The 22389-nt window shown below is 40.9% G+C and overlaps 1 protein-coding gene across 2 annotated transcripts in view; it reads right to left on the bottom strand.

The window, feature by feature from the left end:
• Positions 1-315: 315 nt before the first annotated feature.
• Positions 316-22389, bottom strand: part of MAP2K2 (mitogen-activated protein kinase kinase 2) — a 35933-nt gene continuing 13859 nt past the window's right edge. For both annotated transcript variants that reach the window (XM_031947845.1, XM_031947844.1), the window contains exons 3-11: positions 21721-21867; positions 15627-15704; positions 13339-13390; positions 13104-13228; positions 11180-11393; positions 9361-9425; positions 7750-7811; positions 6320-6365; positions 316-4713 (exon numbers count right to left, since the gene is read on the bottom strand). In XM_031947845.1, coding sequence (XP_031803705.1) covers positions 4603-4713; positions 6320-6365; positions 7750-7811; positions 9361-9425; positions 11180-11393; positions 13104-13228; positions 13339-13390; positions 15627-15704; positions 21721-21867 — 900 coding nt within the window. In that variant the 3' untranslated portion in view covers positions 316-4602. The remainder of the gene's footprint in view (positions 4714-6319; positions 6366-7749; positions 7812-9360; positions 9426-11179; positions 11394-13103; positions 13229-13338; positions 13391-15626; positions 15705-21720; positions 21868-22389) is intronic.

Below are 22389 nucleotides of genomic sequence, written 5' to 3'. Positions count from 1 at the left end.
AGGGTGTCATATTTCTGGAATCTAACCTGTCAATTACTGAACCCCTCATGCTAATGTGACAGGCTGCTGTCAGTTGGTTGGGAAAAAGCTGAGGTTCGTGGTGTTTTAATTAAACCATGTAATTCTTTCACAGTTCACCAGGACAAGCACCATTAAAAAGGAAGGAAAACCAGTGGAAATAGAGATGTTTCAATTTAGGCATTATATTGAGCCTCTGCCAAGGTTTAAACCCAGGAAATTGTATTTTAAATGAGACTAGGGACTGACACTTGCCAACCCCTATCCAGTCATCTGGGACTTAAAGGAAACCACATCTGATCATGTAAAGTGCCATTTATTTATGATGAAAATATCGAGTTAAAAAAAAATTTGCACCAACAAAATGTTTGATACACTTTCTTCTTCCCCTTCAAAACCAAGCACAAAAAAATAGCAACAACTGGAGGGTGGGGTGGAAATAACCCCAAGATAATAGTTTTAGAACTAGAATGTCCGACCTAATTTTTAAAATAAAATACTCACAAGTGAGTTTCAGAATTCCCAGGTATGTCTAGACCCATACAACCCTGGATGCCAGTAGTCATTTCAATCACACAATTGCACAGGTTCATTCATATTTTAGAAAAAACTTTTTCCCACCCCATGTCTGTACAAGGTACTCAATATCTAAGCCCAGAAATGTCCAGTCCCCTCCAATCAGAGGGGGTTAACAGCTCCCATTCCTCCTTCCCTCCCCCAAGCTAATCACTTTTAACATCCAATTCCTGGTTAAATGTTCATCAGATTTGAGTTCCTGGGGTGGGATCTCCCCAGGGCCTCTGATACAGAGAACTGTAATGCTGTCCTTTGGGTCTGGGAAGGCAGAAGCTTTCCCGAGAGGGCAAAGGTAATCTCATTTAAGAAAGAAACCCGAATGAATTCAGATCTGTGGGTAAGACAATAAGTCTCCCAGCTTCTACAAAGACTGAGTTAGCACTGCAGTCTACCTAAAATCCTTGGGCCAAGTTAAAGGGTTCTCTGGGCTAGAATCATTGCAAACTAAATTAACAAAATAAAAGCACAATCCATTATAATTTTCTTAAAAACAAACAAACCACACACACCAGCATATATGAATCACAAATCAGCAGCATGATGGGGATGAGAAGGCAAAAAGGGTACCCCTTTTGTTAAGTTATCACACTTTGCCCACCTGTTAATGGGCAGTCCATGCCTCTTCTTGGACCTCAGACAGCCATATGCCAGTAGCAATTAGTCCCAACTGAAAGCCCCTCCCTTTCTGACAGACCTAACATAATTAGGAATTGCAGATTAAAGGACAACAACGTTGGGGGATTTTTTTGAGGGGATGAGGGCAGGAATAATAACTCACATTTCTATAGTGCTTTAAGCTTTACAAAGCACTTTCCCCACAACAACCCTGTGAGGTAGGTAGTGCAAGTATTATTATCCCCATTTTACAGATGAGGAAACTGAGGCACCAAAGGGGAAGGGAATAGAAGAGTAATAATCATTCTGCTGCCATAAAATACACATCTCACTGCACACTAAAAGTCTCTGGTGGCCAATAGCTCTCCCTGCACCCCTCCTCCCCCAGGGCTCCAGTAACAACTCATAGTTCCTGCTTAACCAAGTCAGTACTTCAGGTTTTAAATCAGACTCAAACCGACTAAAAAGCCTAATCTGGAGACAAAAAGCTATTTATTCCTTCCCCGCTCCCCAATGGAGTCCACACCAACAGACTTCATGACAAGGGGTTCAGCCACTTCCATGACTCCAATTCCATAAATGACATGCAGAAAAGCAGGAGGATCTAAACAACCACATAGGAGGAGGGGCAGATGCAGATGTCTGAGCTGTTCTTGTTGATCCCCAACTCACCCAGGGCACAATCTCACTTCCTCCTCAGAGAACAGGATCTAGGACAACAACTTTCATTCACAATGGTAAGTGTGCCTGAATTCAGGCTCAAATGAATTCCATTCCACTTCTGGGGAGGCAACTGGGGTTGTGACTTGCCCAGGGTCACACAGCTAGCTAGTGTCTGAAGCGAGATCTGAACTCTAGTCCGGAACCCAGTCTCTGTGCTCTAGCCACTGTACCACTTACCTGCCCCATGGCCCTTCCTATTATAACACTACTTCTGGGGAGGCCAGTATCCAAGGCCCAGACTCACCTAGTTCTTAACCCCAACTCCTGACTTCTGTTGGGGAGAGAAAAGCTTAATGCCCTTAAAAGAAGGCATAACTAAAAATCTCAAGCATATGCTAATGCTTAGCCCAGTCTTACAGACATCAGGCCACCCCTCTGAGGGATGCTCCCAAGGGAAATTGGTTACCTACACAACAGCAGCTTGAGAGCTTGGGAGAGGTTTGTTTTTAAAACCTGCAACACTGTATATGCTTCAGTCCCTGAAGGACAAAAACCAGAATAAGTGTTCTAGTTACTTGTCAAAATCAGATTAAGAATAAAAGTAGCCTCTCCTTTGTTTACTGGAGGGGGAAGAGAACTTGGAAAAGTATCAGAAGGGGATGTCAAGCTGGTTTTCCAAGGAGAACCCCAAAAATATATGGTCAGTGTGCTTTGGGTTTGAACCCTGATATCACTTGGGGAGTCGACCCTCTGGGATCAGGGGTCAACAGAGGGACTAGAAAGAACTGAGAGCTAATGGGACTCTCCATCTCTCCCACCCCCACACAAAATCACAGAATTACAGGATTGTAAAAGACCTTGGGTATTATCTGGTCCAGCTCATAATTGAAAGGAATTATCTCCCCAATATATATGACATATAGTTGTGCAGCCTTTGGTCAAAGATTTTCAGGGATGGGGAACTGATTACCTCCTGAGGCAGGCCATTCCACTTTTGGACGACTCTCTAAAAGTTTTTATTTACATCAAATTTAATTGTGTTTTTCTTTCTTTTTTTGCAAAATTCATCCATTTAGAACCCCCCATTTTCCTACTGGATCTCTTCCTCCCCTAGTCTTTTTCTTTTTTCAGTACCAAAGTTCCTTCAACTAATCTGCACAAGACATGATTTCTAGTCATTTTTTAAAAAGGGAGGAGAGGGATTCTTGGGAATATTATTATTCACTTCCCTTTCTTCACACAAATGCCGGCTAGCTAGGTGGGTAATGACAAGTACCATTCTTTTAAAGCTACTACAGCGTGCAACTTGTACACAGGCATATTAACATTGGTATACGCTAGGAAGAAATGAAAGAAAAAAACCTCTCAAATCTTAGCAATTCCAGAGAAGAATCGGAGAGCAGAAAACACTCCTTAACGTTCTCTGCTTCCTATCAACCACCAGCCAAACAGCCTCCGCGATGACTTAGCACTGAAGAAATTGGCCTTTCATCTAGGAAAGGGTAGCATGTCTTATTCGTTCAATACTCTACCTTTCACTGCATCAGGGAGGCCAAGTATCACATTTGTGACACCCTGAGTATGATTTTTAAAGTGTTAACTACAGACAGCTAAAACCACTTTTGTCTGTGTAAAGAAGGGCATGGTGGGTTCAACTTTACACCAGATAAATTCCATCTGGCTGAGTGTGAATGACTTGAGGTCCTTGTGTGTACATTGCAAGAGAAGCAGGGTCAGGGTGGGCTGGGAAAGGTCAAAGAACCAGACCTGTTCCTGAACACCTGCTAAAAATTTAGATGCATTTTTATTTACTATGGAAGTTGGGTTTTTATAAATCATATTGCATTTTCCTTTGAGAAAGCTGAATATAAACTCATTCAAAGGGATTACAAGTCAAAACTTTCTTCCCTAAAGGAACAGAAGTAAAGTGAAGCTGCCCTCTAACATCAACCTGCTGAAGTTAGTGGAAGTCTTCTGAAAAGACCTTTGCTGCCAAGCCCTGAATGAGAAGAGAGGGAAGACCTGCAGGGAGGGGATGGAATAGGGCTCTGCCATTTCTCTATTGATTCTAACATTTTTTAGCAGAATCAAAACCACCACAGAATAGTACAGAAACACAGGGTGAGGTGACCACTGAAAACCAATAGGCAATGGCCTTTCTTTGGCCTGCTCGACAACCCAACACCTAGGATTTATAGTTACTTGTGTCTTTTTAAGAGTTAAAACAGTCTCTGAATTCTACCTTCTTCCTCCTTCAGCCCGGCTCTACTATTCAGCATCTGTACACTACTTCTAGGGTCAGGCTTCTGCAAGTCCCTCAACCTGGGGACTAAAGGGAAGGACAAACACCCAATGGAGGGAGGCAAGCATGATATGCACAATTTGGTTCCCCTGCCTTTTTTTTTTTTCCTTTTTAAAAAACCCTAAGTGAACAACAGGAGCACCACAGTTCCCAAATATCAGAGAAAGAGCTGCACTGGAATGAAGTAGACGTGCAGGAGAATTAACAAAATAAAGCAAGCTGGTTTTGGCTTGTTCATAAGAGGCGACAGACATTTCCCCCAATGGTGCTGTCCAAGTCAGGGTCCGTGTGAGAAGGAGAGATGGAAGGAGGATAAAGAGTGGAGAGGGAGGAAGGAATTGGAGGAAAAGATTGTCTTTAGCCCAAAGGGCAAGAAACAGTGATGGACAGGGAGACAGCCGATGGACACAGGACAGCCTGCTTCACCATCACATGGCAGTGCGTGTGGGGGTGCTGGGCTGGTTTAACCTCAGAGTTTTACATAACCAGCCTGCAAAATCCACTTCTTCCACTTCTGACCGTTTGATAAAAGTGTGATTCTGAAAGAACAAATAAAAGACATTAATAAATCTAACAAGCTTTTGGCCCACAGGGGTCAAACTAAGATTGTCTATTTCTGACTTCCCTCTGTCTTTCTTTCTTTTTGTCAGACTGATTATTTCATCAGTAAAAGGAACTCCTGGAGTGGAAATGCCTTCATGTGATACAAACTAGAAATTCAGTGGTCATTTAAAAAAAAAAAAAAAATCAACCAGGGCACTGAGAGTCTCCTCTATTACCTCCATCTTTAACACCATCAATAGTGAGAAGTCTAAAGAAGAAAAAAACAACAACATACAACTGCAAGAAAAAGAACATCTGCAATTTTTCCTTTCAGTTTATATATGGAAAGACTAAGGTCCAATGACTTGCCTCAGAATGTCTATGGCCAAACGAAGCAGGATTAACACTTGGATCCCTTGACTCAGCTAGTGTTCTTTTTACTATATCATGCCATACAAAGGATCAGGATTTGGGCAAAAGAAGAGAAATGAAAGAAGCTGGACTCAGTGCAGATGAGGGATACCCCATGCTTATGTTATGTATACCAAAAGGTCTAGCTTTTAGGCTAATTGGAATATGGGAGTTAAAAATGGGGGGTTTGATTAGCAGGTACCTTCATACTACACAGCAGTTCTATCAAGGGAAGACAGTTATCAAGAACATAAGCATCAAGGTTAATCAAAGGGACAGGGTCTTCAGAAAATAGCATTGCCTAAGCAAGCTAACTCTATCAACTGGAACTCAGCTGACTCCTCAGTAAGGGAAGACAAAAAGGCAAAAAGAAGACAAAGAACATATTTACCTCCTGAGCATGTTTGCAATAACTTGACTTTATACAATACTTAAAGGGAAAAACTGAGGAAAGGTGAAAAGATGAATGGCTTAGACTCTGAAAACTTAGGCTCAGGGCCCTTCTTAGCTATCACTGATCTCTGGCATCTCAGAGGGCAGCTTGTCCAATCTGTACCAGAAGAGGAATCTCTTCTCTAATTCCAGCTTGGACTTGAAGCTCTTCAGGGTCAGGGAAAGCAATGATCCCTGAGGTACATTGACTTTTGGATAGTTAAAATTTTTTATGTTATATCCCTGTATTGGATTTGAGGCTGCCTCTTCATAATTACCACAAAAGCCCCAGTAAACTCTTAAAGAGAACTGATTTCCTTTAGAAATAATTACAAACTGTGCTATGTCCATTTTAAAATATATTTAGAAATTTTGGCAATAATCACTGATCAATAGTTTGTTTACTCCAGGTCAAAAGAATTTTTCAGTAAATTCTTCAACTAATCCAGGAGTATCCTCCAGAACAAGAACATTTTCAAAGCCAGGCCTTGGTTTTAGACTTGCTTGATTAGCTTGAATTATGCCTGCCTTGGAGGTGAGATAAAGGGTGAAGACTGACTGGGTTTTCTACTTCCAAGTAATAAAACACTGTGCGAGAGGGTAGGACCCCATTTCTTTTATATCTCTTCGGCTCAGGGAGAAGAACTATCCCAAAATGGTGGTGAGAACCTAACAGTGAGATTCTATTCCCATTAAGGACTCAAATCCAAGGCCCTTGAAGTTGTCATTTCTCCTCCCCAACCTGAATCAAATACCTACCATCAGCATCTTCAGATCTGCTCTCTCGGCTGGGTTTTTAATTAAGCTGATATTTTAAGGAGAGAAATAGAAAGAGAGAGAAAAAAGACCAGTCAGTTATTCTTTCCAAACCTATTTTCACTTTTAGCTGTGTTATCCTAGAATTTAGTATATCAGGAAACCTGACTGTGAAGAACAAAACCTGTTCTGCAGCAACTGTGCAAAGTTGCTGTTTGGGTGAGGGGCCCCAGCATGTCATCAGGATTTGGAGGGCAGGACCCCCTGAAGGCAGGGAAGGGCTAGGGTCTGAAAACAGGAAGTGATCCCGGAAGGGGGGAGAGGAAGGGGAGAAGGGAAGGGAAATTCCCACCGGTGTCCTGACAGGAACTTTAGTTAACAACCTCAGCTACATTTTTAATGAAAACTCTCCTTTCAAAATGGGGTATCACAGTTACAAAATGAAAGCTAAAAGCAGATCTGACTATATATTCCAAATAGCTACTCAAAGAAAGGATAAAATAGTGGTAAAAATAACCTAATTATAAAATTTTTATACTCAAAGCTGCGTAGCTGAAAATAATCAGAATAATTTGTCTTTTTCTACCTTTTCAGAATAAACAAGCAAATGAAACTGGTTGAAATTCAAACTGCAAGATGTTTGGCAATTAGCTACTGGCCCAACTGCTCAAATCAAGTAATGATTTGTGCTGTTAAACTATGGAGAGTTTTCAAAGTTAGGACAGGTTCATAAAAGTCCAAGTTATTTTCAAGACTGCATTAAAAAATAAAGAGCCAATCCTTTTTTCTGACTAAAGAGTCAATCATTAAGATCACTTCTTGATCCTCAAAAGCATTTTCCCACCAGGAAGGTGCAAAAAAAAAAAAAAAAAAAAAAAAAAAAATATGGCAAAGTAAAAAACTTTAAGCTAGACAAAAAAACAAAAACAAAAAAAACAAACTTTAGTTATTCTCTAAGACTTTAAGAGGACCAAGAACCTTGTTGGCTAAGAAACCTTCTTAGAAGGGGCCTCTTTAAAACATGTATAAGTCTTTTGGGATAAGTTCAATGATCATCTAGATCCCTTAGACTTCCCTCGCTTTTTGAAAAGTAGGCAAATTGGATATTTCTAAGGTGCAGATGATGGCTCTGGATTAAAAGCATAAACTTTCTATGCCTTGATTCTAAGGTTAAAGTGTTAATTCACTTCAAGCAACTGTGGGAAGAAGACCCTAGGCATTTTACCAAATCTGTAACTTCCAAAAGGACTCTTGCTTAACAGGTTTAAAATTGTCTTGGACTAAGACAGCTATCCCAGAATCAAGAAGCAATTGTCCTCTCTGGGTCAAGGGTAAGGAGTGTGGGCAAGTCCCAGAGGACAAGCAGGATGTCTGCCTTACCCTCCAGGCTGACAGTCTGGCACCTAGCCATGAAATGGATTTATGGAACTTACCATTTATTTACAAACTCCTGGAAATCTTGTGTGAAAACACCATTCGGCAGTTTAGGTGGAGGCTGGGGAAGCAAACAGATCCATTCGTATCAGTTACAGTAAAACTTTAGCATTGTCTCAGAAAAGGACAGAGAAATGGCACCAAGGTACACAGAATATATAACCAGATCACTTCAACGTGCATCTTCATGTAGCTTCCTTTGGTTCCCCCACCCCTGAACCATTTACTATGAGGCAAGAGGCCACCATCCTTCCTTCATGGTTTAGGTAACTGTTCTTTCCTTGCAACAGCCTTCCACAAAGGGAGGGTTGCACTCACTGAACATGTAACATGTGCCAGTCTCTTCCTTTAGGGAAGAGTTTAGTAATAAAAATATTTGTATACTGCTTTATAATTTTCCAATTGTTTTAAAAGGGCCACAAATCATTTCACTAGTGCTTTATGGGATTTTCCTCCTTGGAATATTACTTTTTTGATTACAGGAATGCCATCTCCCTAGACAGAAAAAAGGACCACTTTATTTTAACAACTGGGGGGATTCCAGAATGCCTGGCTAGGTGTACAAAGTGCTAGAAATAATTAAAAGTAGTACAAGTGAAAGCTGCAATGATACAAGGTCAAGCTCTGGTGTGGGAAACAAATGAAGAAGGCAGCAATATGGTCCAACCCACAGATTGTGGGTCTTCTATTTCTTCTTTCCTTCTTCTTATTTCTTCTATTCTTATTTCCTTATGTATTCTCTGATTTACAAGTCCTGGGGTCATAACTTCTTCTCGCTGAGAGGAGGGAACACTGGTCCCAGAACGATGAAGGTGGTAGTGGACCCCAGAAGTGCATTCTGGCTCTGGTGCCCTGATAGAAGTGGGAAAGATGTGTCATGGCAGCCCCACCCTCTTCTGTTGTCATCTGCTTTCTAAACCATCCTCCCTGCTTCTCACTTTATGTAACCAACTAAAGTAAGCCCAGTGCTACACATCAGCACTGTTACTGTCTCTTCTTGTCCTTGGCCGTACAAGGGTCCTGGGACACAACCAGCATTCCATGCCATTCTCATTTATTATCAAAGCAAAGATCCACTCAAGACAAAACAGAAAAGGAAGTGGTCTACTGGTTCAAGAAAAGAACATAGGTCTATCTATTCTTAGCTCTTTCAATAATGTGCTAAAGGTGAATCAATTCATTTTCAGGCCCCTTTTCTCTGAGGACCATCCTTCTAGGGAAGAAGCAATTATTGAGGAGTTCATGTAACTGGACTCTGAGACATTTAGATAAGCTGCTTTGTCAGAGTGATCTATAAAGGATGTTGAGTTTCTAAGATTCAGGTGAATTGGCCAGTTCTAAACTCTATGCTCTAAATTCAGATGGCATGTAACTTCTAGAAATGTGATCTTGAAAATAAACTACTAAATTCTTACCTTAGGCTTGTAAATATACACTTTTCTGAAAACTTTATACCAGCTGGTAATAAAGAATACAAAACTATTTTTTGTCTCAATAAAACTACATTAAAATATAGATTAGTTCGCCTTTTATTTGGGCAATAGATTAGAAAACTTAGCAAAACAAATTTGGTTTAGATGAAGGAAGGAAATTTCAGTGAGAATACGAACCTCATTAACAATATAGTCCAACAGCTCAAAGATGGCCATAGCAGGTCGACTGTCCATTCCATGACCTGTAGAAGATATAAATAGTGGATTGTGAGATGGAGAGAAAAAAGCAAGAGGGAAGCCCTATGAGCAGAGAGAAGGTTATAGTTGTTCACACCCAATTTTGGTACATGTGCTAAACATATAACAAGCTTAATTTTCCATCCATTGTTAGGTCAACCTGATCTTAATGAGTAAGATCTTTAAGGACTTCAGATGGTTCTGACTCTGCTGCAGATTCATTCTAGGCTCTTGTTGCAAGACACTGGAGATTATTTGATCCAGATCTTTCATTTCACAGTTGAAAAAAAAAGAAATCCAGAGAAGGGACATGCCCAAGATGATACATTAAGAAGCAGAGCTAAGAGTCAAATCTAGGTTTTGAAATTAAGTGTTCTTCCCTCTTCATTATGTATTTGTATAAATTACTGTATTTGCATGTTATGTATTTGTATAAATGTGCACATGCACATTTTAAATAAGCCAGGCCCTCCGTGTCCTACTGCCTGCAGAACAAGAAAAATCTCATGCTAAGACCCTGCATGTTGCTGAAGTCATAAGTTGCCATTCTCAACACTACCAACAAAATCTGACACTCTACAGAGGAAACTGCTTTTCCTTTTCTTTCTTCTAGTCTGAAGTGGTCAGAGAAGTTTGGTGAGGAGGTAGCTGCAATCTGAAAGTCACTGGTTTGTAGAGATGCAGGCAGGGAGTCAGGAGGTGGAGGGATGACAATATGGCAGACATGGTGCCTCTAAACAACTGAGGAAAAAGCAAATGTTAAACTGGAGATAAAGACTATTGGGGTTTAGGACACAAGACCTCTTTACTAAGTTTCAAACATCTACCTCTAACTACTACAGCTCTCTCCATGTGTCCGGGTGGCAGCATCTCAAATTAACATTATCTTATCAGCTCCATGATCTGACTTAAAAGTTGTGACTTTCTTCCTCCCCTCTCCTACTCAATCAATCAAATCCAATTCCACCTCTGGGGCAACCCTTCCACTTAACAGCGCTGCCCTAGAGCAGACCTCCATGTAGTAGGGAATAGCACTGGGCTTGGGGTTGGGAAGAACTCAGTTCAAACCCTGCTTCAGATGCTTAGAGCTGCATAGCATAGCATGGGACAAAGCATTTAATCTCTCTCTGCTAATTTTCTCATCTCTAAAACAAGAGGGTAGGACTTGATGGCCTCTGAGATCACATTAAGTGCTAAATCTACAATCCTATCTATGTCTTCTCATTTCTGTCTTCTCCCTGCTGTAATTCCTTCTTCCAAGCAGCAATCTATTGCTTGCCAAATCAAGTTCAAAATCCTCTGCCTAGCCCTGATGTCTCACAAGACCTAGTTAAGCCATCCATTCCTTGAGTTCTAGTGCAATCAGCCCCAACATGCTCCGTGCCCTCCCCAGGCATGTCTCCCTCCATTTCTCAGACATGATAAAATGCTACTCATCTCACACCACTGCCTTCATGAAAGCTTTCTTGACCCCCCACCTCCCCATCCCTGTGAATAAAGACACCTCCTCACTGGACTTGACAGAGTATGTTTGCATCTTTGTAATGCATGACATAAATTTAATTACAGTTGTCTTTTTGTGTATCTTTTCCTGCAATAGATACAAGGGCAAGGCCCATATCTAATTTACTCTTTTTACCCCTTCAGTGAGCAGATTGCAGATCGATTTTAAAATCGAAGTTACTGAATGCTGATTGCCTGAAGAAGATATTCCCCAGATTTTCCAATTCCTTTCCAAGGATGAAAGCCCAGACCATACCACTGATGGGACGTCCTGGGGGTTTTGGCCGTGGTGAGATGCTGTGAGGTTCTCCCTCTGCCCCATCGACCATGGGCCGCCCAAATATCGCTTCTAGTTCCTTGGAGTCTGGCGGGGGAATCGGGTACCTTCCAATGGACAGCTCTACTAAGGACAGGCCCATACTCCAGATATCTGACTGGACTGAGTAGTGGGTGCCTTGTAACCGCTCTGGCTGTTAGTTGAGAAAAAGACAAAATGCTTCAGTGGAAAGAAAATGGATCCAGAGACCAACAAGTGGCAACATTGTTCAATCCCTTTAGTATCACATAATCTGGTAAATTAATATCAATCCTGTTTCAAACCACAATCCCATCTTCTAATATTAAATACTAAAGTGAAAAAAAAAAAGTTATTCTTTCTCCCCTTACTTCCAAACAACTGAATTTCCATACTATCTATGGCTTAATTAATTCCCAAGGGTAGAATTACTTTCAGACACACTGGGACAGAGAAATTTCAGTTCCCTATCAATTAGAATTCCTTTCAAGGTTTAGAATCCTTTTTACTCTCAGGGATGACAGATTAAAAAATAATAATTCACTATGTATGAAATATAAAGTGCAACAGGATAAATTGCTAATAGGTAAAAGTACCTGAGGTACTTTAAGGGTCGAGTTCTTTGCTTTTCCAGGTTCACTTCTTCCCTTTCCCCCTTAGGCACTTGACACTTAAACTAAACTGTACTATTCACTATTCCTGAAACACATGCTGTCCCCTCCCCCATCCGGGATTTTGCCTAAGCTTTTAACGCCATTTCCTTGCCCACTACCCAAACCACCAAATGATATCCTAACTCACCCTTTAATAAGGACCCAGCTCAAAGGCTACCTTCTTCATGAACCCTGATCCTCCTGGAACAGAAGTGACTACTCCCTCTTTGGTCCTCCCTGATTCCAGTTCCAGCCAAAGTGAACTATCATGTTCCATTCTGCTGGACCAGTATTGGTGCATGTGGAATATATTTCCATTTCCTAGTGCTTAGCAAAGTGCTCTGAACACTAGATATTTAATAAATATTTATTTAAATAAAAGAATAATAGTGAGGTCTTGAAAGTTTACTAAAATACCACCCAGTTAGAGAATTCTATTACAGAACAATTTTCTATTACAGAACAACTGACTAAAGTGGTTCTATATTAAGGTGTAGGGAGGAAGATTATTAGCATAAAACTCATTTGTATATGTCCGGATCAACAAACTAGTTAACCTAAGTGTCCTTGACAAAGAAAAGAAGTTTAAAGAAAAGGAATTACAAGAAAGCTAGAGGAAACATAACCAATATGTTTTGTCCAAAAGTATTAAAAAAAAAAAAAAAATCAAATTGGGAAGATTCCAATTAAGGCTAAATTAATATTTACTTTGATCTAGTAAAGCTAGTTAACTGCTCCCTTACTGACTACTGGATAAATTCTTTTGCTTAGCATTCAAGTCTGGCTCAATCTATGCTCCAGACAAACCAGACTACTCATTCTCACCTATATGGAACTCCCACTTTTTTTCTTCCACACTTTTGCTCATGATGTTCCTAAGCAATGTCTTCTCCTTGTCCTGATCAATTTCCTAGTGCTATGTAAACATAAACTATCATTATTAAGTCCAATTCATATCCTCCATGAACTCATCCCTGATCTTCCATCAGTAATAACCTTCTCCCTTAGACTTTTTTGTTTATACTTTCTCATTACAATTATGCTTTACATTTTGTGTTTTTATCTACTCTCAATAAATCTCTAACTCTAGGTCTTCCTATTTCATAATGGAGTGTAAACTCCATGAGGACATGGACTAGCTTTTAGCTTTTCTAGCAATGAATACGGTAGCTGGCACACAACAGTTATTTAATATAACTACTTGCAAAAAGCATCAGTCAAAAGAAACTTACAGACATGTAGGATCGGGTTCCTACAAAGGAATTTGCCATAGAGTCTATGAGTTGCCCACTCACTCCAAAGTCACAGAGCTTGATCTCTCCCCGAGTATTGACCAAAATGTTAGAAGGTTTCACATCTAAAAGTGAATCAAGACAAAGATATCATAATTGCAACAACATTTTTCAGCAACTGCCAAATGGAGCCTAAGGATAAATTCCAAAGAGGGCTGCTTCATTTCCTTCTTACCTCTGTGCATAATCTGGTGTTTCTCTCTTAGATAAGCCAAACCCCGAAGAACCTATGAAACACAGAGGGAAGGGCAGACTTAAGAAGGGCAGAGGATTTTCCTCTCTGTAGGTGTATCCAAACCATGTGTTTATTTTGTGCAAATCTAGCACTCTTAGGACTGGTACAGTAGATTGCTGCCCTTTTGGTTTTGAGGTGGGGGAAAGGGAAAAGTTTGGATCTGTGATTTCACTGGTGTACAAAAGACTTGAACCTCCCTCCATTATGCAAAAAGTCAATTCCCCTGTAATTTATTGTTTTAAAGAGCTTTCTGGGGCATGCTTGAACCCAAATTTTCCTAATTCCCAAAGCAGATTTCTTTCTCTTCCACCACACAGCTTTATTTACCCCATTACACAAGTCAGAGCTAGAAGAACCCTTCAAGATTACCTGGTGCAGCCCTTCACTTTACAGATGAGGGGTGTCCTGAACGAGGTAACATAATAGCAAGCAGAAAAGACAGGACCTAAAGTCAGGTCTTCTGACTCTAACCCCAATTCTTTTTCTAACACGTTACCTCGTGCCTCTCCTCTGACACAGCAGGCCCCAGGGATGAATACATAGGCCCACTTGACTTGTGAAAGCAGGACATTCTCCACTGGGGAGGCCTCTGCCTAGGCCTAATCTGTCAGCAGTCTTCTCCAGGTGGACTCTGAGATGGGGTGACCCAGTAAAAGGAAGAGCCTAACTCTCTTCAACCAGTGCTCACTCTAAAAGTACCTTTCACATCAATATATACAAGTATATATATATATATATATATATATATATATATATACACACACACACACACACACACACACACACACACTTGGGAGATTGATGAAGTCAAAATGACAAGTCTACAGGAAACAAGAAGCCATGGAAATTGCCAGACTTTATCATATGTTGGTAACAGCAAAGCAAGACCATCCATGCAAGGAAAGCCAGATGCATAACTGTCTTGTCCCTGGGACTATGTCTGCCTTTTGTGCTTTGTTCAGTTCTACATCACTCTCCAGGACACTTTGCCTCAATTCTCCTTATATAGTATGTAATATTGGGTGAGGGATGGAATAGCCAAAATTTAAGTGTACTCTACAGATAGAGCCTGGTGAACCAACAGTTTCCTAATTAGAAAATGCCATTACACCACCATCTAAGTGTACTAATTTCATGCTCTTTGAAGAGAATAACCACGTGAAAGTAGTCAATAAATACTTGAACTTGCAGGATCATTATGAAAGCAGACAAGAATCCTCATTATTCCCTTTGTTATTCAGATCAGTCAAGATGCAAAAAGTAATATTACTGAAAAGCATATATCTACTGGATTAGCTGTAACAGTTATGCTTAGCAAAATGATGGTATTTAAAAAATGAGAGAGGATACCACATGTTATTAAGTTCTGAAAGGATCAACAGGTTTTGTGGCATCTTTCCTCCAATCACTAGATTATTTTAACAAGGATCCTAAATTCTAAAAGGCTGCAAAGAAAGGAATGAAGTTTGTGCTATCTTTCCTCTCCATTACCCCATATAAAAAACATTTCTGGTAAGGTTGGGGAGAAGAAGCAAGAAGCCTCTCAGCTTGAACTACCCCAATCTGCAAAGGAGGGTTTTTCCCTCTGTAGCTTGCCTGTAGGATTTCCCATCACCAACTACTCCTATTTCATCAACCAATGTCACCACATAAACACTTTCCTGTCACACTCCCATCCTTCCCTGATATTAATGCCTCCTGCTCCATCAATCACAGAATGACAAGTGAGGAACAAGGGAGCCCCTTACTACAAAAAGCTCCTTGCTATGGTAGATAACAGCAGCAATGAACAGTACCATTTGGTGTTTTAAACAAAAAAATCAGAAAATTAGTAAGGACTTTACAAGCAATCTACTTCAGTACCTTCCCTTTACAGATGAGGGTACTGAAGGTCAAAAGAGCCAATGACTTGCCTATGACCCAGCCACTGAGAGGGCCAGAAAGAGGATCCAGATCTTTAGGTACCAAATCCAGTGATCTGACTTGTCCATCATACAAGTATACACAAATGATTCAAGTTGTCTTTCAATTTTTGCTAAATGAAAAGAATGAAAGCAAGAATAGGTATACTTGAGAGTGAATGTTACTAATAAGAAGAATATAAATACAACATTTAAACACTTAACACTCCCTCTAAGAATCAGGAGTTCCTAAAGTGTAAAAGGTCGGATTCCATTTGCAGAACACCAGAAAAAAACAAAAAACAAAAAACAACAACCACCACTTACCGCAATGCTAACCTTCCCCAAGATTTCTTCAGGAATTCTCTTGGCCTCTTTCAATACCTGATCCAGAGAGCCTCCATCCTAAATCCCCAAAAGAAAAGAGAAAAGTCCCTGTCAAGACAGCCACCAAGAAGCTGCACTGTTTTCCATTTTACTTGGCAACACTAAACCTTAATTTCCCAAGGGAAAACCCTAGTGGCAGGCATAAAAATTAAGCATTTCCCCGGTTCACTGCAAGGTGTTATTCCATTTCCTCTACAGGAAATATGAACAACTCAGGGCCAAACATACTGGCAAACTGAAGGGCCCCTTTAGTCTGTCTCCCTTGTAAGAGCGCTATATACACAAATGTGTCTGCACCATGAAAGAAAAGAAACCAGTGCCATCCGAGAAGTCTTGCTCTTCCCGGAGCCTGGGCATTATTTATTTTTTAGTTCTTATTCTTCTAATGGCTTATGTGGCAGGGAATTCTGCTCATGTGGAGCACACTGACACTGTAGTCAGCTAAACCAGAAGAGGTTCAGGCAGACGAGTGGTGCCACAGAAAAACCTGGTCTTGGTCTTACAGGGGCAATGTGGACATGGAATAAGAAGAGGAGCAGGAACAAGCCCCTCTCCCAAAGCTTTGGGGAAAGCTGGCTGGAGGAGAGCATCATCTTCAGCAGACAGCAGCAGCATCCTCACTGCTCCCTGCCAGGGACAAGGCGCTTAGCACAATGTTGCCCCATCAGATCTGGGTGTGACAGCTGGGTAAGGCAGGGAGCGCAGGCGTCACGCAAGCTCCTTAGGTCTCAGCTGGCCAATGGCCTTGGAGGTCTCCTCCAGCTCTCTGTCATGCCACAGGGCACAGCAAATGGATACAGCACTGGGCCTGGAGTCTACAAGACTCAAATTTAGCCTCAAAACACTGACGAGGCAAGTTACTCACCTGTGTTTGTCTTGGTTTCCTCTTCCACAAAATTCACCTATCCCCAAGGTTGTAAGGAGGATCAAATAAAATAAGTGTAAAGAGTTCTGCCCAGTGTAGCATCTGGTGCTCCCTAAATGTTAGCTATGAATGACTGAAAAAGAAGGTGGCCCAGTCACGCAACTTAGGGGTGCCAGCATCCACAACATGCTAAAAGAACCCAAAAGCCACAGATCTCTATGGAGGAACTCCAAACACGAATGTGTGCATCTGTGGATGATGACTGCCTATATGAATAACACCACAAACCCAGTGAAACACACTGGGGAGACACAGCAGCACAACACAGAGAGCCCCAGACTAGGAGTGAGAAGGAAGCTGGGCTTCCCCGGATCTCCTGGAAGTCTCTAACCCTCTCTGTCCTGGTTTAAATCCCTGACATGAAATTTATGAGCAGTGTGATTGCAAGCCACTTAATCCATCTAAATCTCAGTTTTTTCATCTGTAAAATGGAGTTTTCGGGAAGAAAGTATTTTGTAAACCTTAAAGTGCTCGTGCCATGTATTTGTTACTGCTGTCACACAGTTAGTGAGTCATTAATGCAAGTATGACCCCAAGTCTAGTGCTCTCCAATCAATGCTGCCTCACCAACTAAAAGCGGGGGTTTGAGGAAAGGGTAACAAAGGAGAATTTCTGGAGCCTGACACAAGGCACACCAAAGGAAACTGCTGATTTGGAGGTGGGGTCTCTTCCCAACAACCCCTTCCCAGCTCTGTGAAGAGAGATATATCCCCTTTTGTTTTTCCTTTGTTCCCCTTGTAAAACGGACATAGCATCTTGCCTTCACATTAGACCAGTCCAGTTAAAGGGAGGAATGGATGCCAAGTGACAACTCTTTCCATCATAGCACTTCACAGGCCCCACTACTAAGTCATAGGAGGTAGCTCTGTCAGGAACAGAACCCCACAACTGGGAACTGAATTGGATGATCTCCACAGTATTCTTCCAACCTTAAAGCCTTTAAAAGCTTCTGACTAACAAAATTGTAGCTCTTTAATGGGTATTCTAGTATAAGGGCAGATGAGGCCCAATGGAAGACATGTTTTGAGCTCTTGCCTAAGAGATACTAGAGAACCGAAGTACTGTTTCTATTGTTCTAATCAAACAGCTGCATGTCTCAAATGCCTGCTCCCTTGCATCTGCACAGTACACAGATACTTTCCAAAATATGCTGACATGTTTTCTCTCAACTGATCCTCACAACCCCCTCTGCTGGGGAGGGGAGTGGCGTTCTTCCCCCTGGGAGAAAAGACAACCATCTCAGAAGGAGCAGTGAAGTGACCTGGTGAGGTCACGTGAGGAAGCTGACAAAGGAGCCCATATCAGGTCCATGGCTGCTGGTCATTTGGCTCACATTCTCTATCCTTTGCTGCAATGCCTCCTCAGGTGTCAAGAGCTCCCAGGTACCTTCACATGAAACTTTCCCATCATCCCTAATGCAGAGGCTAAGTATTTCCATTTCATGAGGAATCCAGGTCAACATTATGTCCTTCAGAGAACTGGACTTTTTATTTATTAAAAACTTACAACTTCCAGGATCTTTAGCTCCTACCCTTTCAGCAACTTCCTTCTCTTTACAGAATCAAAAAATGGTAAAGCTGGAAGGAACTTCAGGGATGATTATAATCCAACCCTGTCATTTTGAAGAAAAAAATAAGCCAAAGAGAACATGCTGGCATTTTACAAAAGCCCCTCCAAAATAGTGCTGACATGCCCAAGATCAAGTAGTAGAATTAGGATTTAAATCCAAGTCTTTAGATAGAACAGTGCAGCAGAAATAGCACTGATCTGCAGTCAGGAGGTCTGACTCTGCTACTCATTTCTGCTATTTACTACATGTGTGATAAGTCAGTTTACTCAATCATTAAGTGCCTAATATGTGGGACTTTTTTGTGGGAGGGTAAGTAATCTGATGGGGACAAAAAAAGACATATACAAATATATACAGTATACAAAGTACTTAGAAATCTAACTGCTCAGAACCTCAATTTCCTTGTTTACAAAATAGGGCTAATTCTTCAGAATGATACTTCATTCTGTATCCACCTTCCCTAGATTGCAGGGAAAGTGCTTTGTAAATTATAAAATGTTATATTAATGTGGGATTTTCTTACTCTAGAGAGGCAGTATGGTATAATCCATGCAAGAGTTCAAAAAACTTGGGTCCAAGTCTTGCCTCTGATACAACCAACTGTATAACCCTAGACGATACAATGAACACTCTCAGTGCTCTTAAACTTGGTTACAAATATATTGTGCAGAGATAGTTTCTCATACTAATGAAATCAAAGATTCAGAAAAAATGTTAGGTCTACGCTATCCAACTGTTTCTCCTTCTAAGATATGTCCAGTGGGAAAATCTATTAGAAAGAATCATTTAAAAATAATAACACCACTACCCTAGGACTTCGGGAAAACAGTCAGCTAGTGGACCACACCAAGTATCTACTCTGCTGGGCAGTAGTTAAGGAAAAACCAATGAAACCTTAAAGGAGCCCTATTCCATCTTTACAAATGATATTTCTCTTTTGACCTTAAAGGATATCAAGAATGGCAGGGAAATATATCTGGATGTGGGTATGGATGAAAAGACTGAGATATAACCGATTTCAAATAAAACCCAAGGCCGGAGGTGTTCATGTAAGGCTGGTTTGGGTGAGGCAGACAGTTATATATTGTTTTTAGTCAAATTTCCTGTAAGAGTGAAAATGATGGTATTGAGAGCTTGAGAAGCCACCCAGGCAGCACCCAAAGCCTGCTGCGCTCTGGCGAGCTCCTCACCCCAGGCAGTTAAACTCATGAGTCATAACTGCTAGTGGGTCTCACTGACACCCAAGGGAGGCACCATGAGGGATGGGAAGAGTGGCCAAGCCCCAGAGTTGCCCATTTACTAGCCATGCTTCATTTCTCTAATTTTAGTGCCCACATAAGTGAAACGAGGAAAACAATACATGTTACTTGGTTCCTAAGGTTGGTGCAGGGAACAAATGTGATCATGTGACCTCAGATGAAGTCCTTCCTGTGTATAAGCCTCAGTTTTCTCATCTATACAATGGGGAAAATACAACTTATCTTCTGAGCTCAATGAGATGAAGTAGGTAAAGCACTTTATCAAGAGAGGGAAGAAAAGTGTTCTCTGTGTCAGCTTCTATCATTACCATTAATAATGGTCAAAAGCAGCCCTGGACACGGAGGTCACTTTACATGTTAAACTCTTCTGGAGACCTATCTATCCATCAGCCCCAAAATGACCCACCCAGGGGCCTAGTTAAACAGTGCAGTGGGAGAAGCAGAGAGAAGGAAGATCAATTATTTCATAACCCAATTTCATATTAGGAGGAAAGAATGCAAATGAAGTTTAAAAATGTGATTCCTATAAGTAAGATGCTCAGGAATTTTTGATTGTAAACACTGGCATTAGCTAGGAAGGCGATGAAGTACAACTGTTTCAGGGGCAAATAATGAGAGTTTTTAGGGTTAAGCAAGACTGAGCCTAATGATGATGGGTAAAAAACACCAAAATGGTCACAGCAATCCCGGAACAATTATTCCCTGCAGAACAATCACTTCCACATAGTGTGACAATGTTCTCTGGGAAAGAGGAGGTGATCACCCAGGAACAAAACCTGTAAACTATTAAGCACTACTTAAATGTAAATGCTTAATCCGTACTTAAAAAGACAAACAGAACTTCTTTGTGAGGACAGGGCCTAATTCACAACAATTACAAGAAAGACACACCATGAATGCTTTCCGACACATGTATTCATGTATAACCTCTGTAGTTAGAAGAGACCCCAAAATCATTTCATTCAGTCCTTTCACAGAGTAGGAGGGAATGGCTTGTCCAAGATGACATGGTTGCTGGGCAGAGCCCATCTCCTGACTCCTGGCTTCACTCTCTTGGTTCCCAAACTGGATTCTACTAAACTCTGGCCTTGCATACAACATGGATTAGGACTGGGAGGAGGCATGTGGTGCTGAAGATTTCAAACCCTTAAAAATTCTAAACGGGAAATTATCAGTTTGACCTGGAAAAAGCCTTGGAAAATGTCTAGCCCAGGCTTCTTATTTCTCAGAGAAGGTATAATGGGTCACAAGTAATCAAGAGCAAAGCCAGGCACTAGAACATAAGCTCCATTCACACTCCAAACACCGTGTTCTTTCCACTAGATTATCCTGCTTTCTATCAAAAATACTTACATTCTGCAAGTTTTCAATATAGGAAAACAGGCTTAATTTCTCCATTTTTTTCCCAAATTTTTGTTTCATCTAGGGCCTACACTATACATCCAAAATTTAGGAATTCAAGGAAGTAGAACAAATATTTGTAGTTTTTGCCAATATAGTTCAAGTCCCAAAGTGAACTTTCTGGGTTTTTTTTTTTTTGGCAAGTTAATTGGGGTTAAGTGACTTGTCCAAGGTTATATAGCTAGGCAGTGTTGAATGTCTGAGACTGGATTTGAACTCAGGTTCTCCTGACTCCAGGACTAATGCTCTATCTACTGCCCCATTCAGCTGCACCCCAAAAGAATCTTATGGCTAAATAAATTCAAGAAATGTCATGCTGCCTGTCTTACTTGAATACTATAAAAGAACAATATTACGATAGTGTACATAACCAAAGTTGAATCTGGAGTTGGAAATCAGCTCTGAGTTCCACCTCTCCTACTTACTAGTTGTGTGATGCTGAAGTAAGTCTTTACCCCCTCCAACCGTCAGCCTCTTCCCTTGTACAATCCAGATCACAATATCTACAATGTCATCTCCCCCATAAGGTAGAAAGGAATAAAAGGCTTTATAAATTATAAAGTACTTAAGAAATGTGAGCCAATATCATTAGGCCTTCCACAGCTGTGCTCAGTGGCAGATGCAGAATGAGAGAGGCTGCAGGAGTGGGGGAAGTAGGGAGAGCGGGTGTTCCGGCATTTCCTCCAGAGGGCTTTACTTCTGACCACTTCTGCTTTTAACATTTCTGCTTAACTTTATTTCTTCCAAATTAACAAGAAGTTCTTAGATCAGAGACCTAAGAGAAGCACCTCTTCTACCTTCTAGTAAACAATGGCTTTTCCACAAGCCACTTATGAAGTGGCTTCTTATGAAGGTAGCCTCTTCGAGGGTTGGACTCACCATGTGTTCCATGCAGATGCTAATCTCTCCATCACTATAAAAGGCACCATAGAAACCCACGATGTATGGAGAATTGCATTCATGTAGGACCTGGAGTTCACGGATAATCTGGTTCCGAATTGCTGGTTTGATCTCTAGGTGAATTAACTGCAAAGTAACAAAAATTCAAATCAATGAATACTTATCAAGCACACAGAAAGTGGGCAAGTAATGCTTAGAAGTCAAGTAATGTTGATGACTTATTTTGTCTTTAGCACACTCATTGTTCCTGACAGGCCCTTCTCTACTCTTATTTTGCAGCATCCTTATGGAATACCAACACCTTTTCTGGAGTCAGGTTAGATAAAGACAAACCAGAAAGGTACAGAAGAGCAGGTAACAGCATCAGAATGACCCAATCATTCTATCACCTCCAATCCTTCATCAAACAGGGGTCTCACCTCTTTCTGGCTAAAACAATTATCACACAGCTTAACCAGTAAAAAAAAAATGTCAATTGAATCAGGACAAGCTGAACTCAAATATAGTTTCAGACACTTATCAGCTGTGACCCTGGGCATATCACATAACCTTTTACTGCCTCAGTTTCCTCAACGGTAAAATGGGCATAATAAAAACATCTTCTTTGCAGGGTTGTTATAAGGATCAAATAAGAGGACAATGACAAAG

The sequence above is a fragment of the Sarcophilus harrisii genome, chromosome 1, assembly GCF_902635505.1.
Source record: "Sarcophilus harrisii chromosome 1, mSarHar1.11, whole genome shotgun sequence".
Lineage (NCBI taxonomy): Eukaryota > Metazoa > Chordata > Mammalia > Dasyuromorphia > Dasyuridae > Sarcophilus > Sarcophilus harrisii.
The sequence above is the reverse complement of the archived record's forward strand: the minus strand, read 5'-3'. Positions and strand labels throughout refer to the sequence as shown.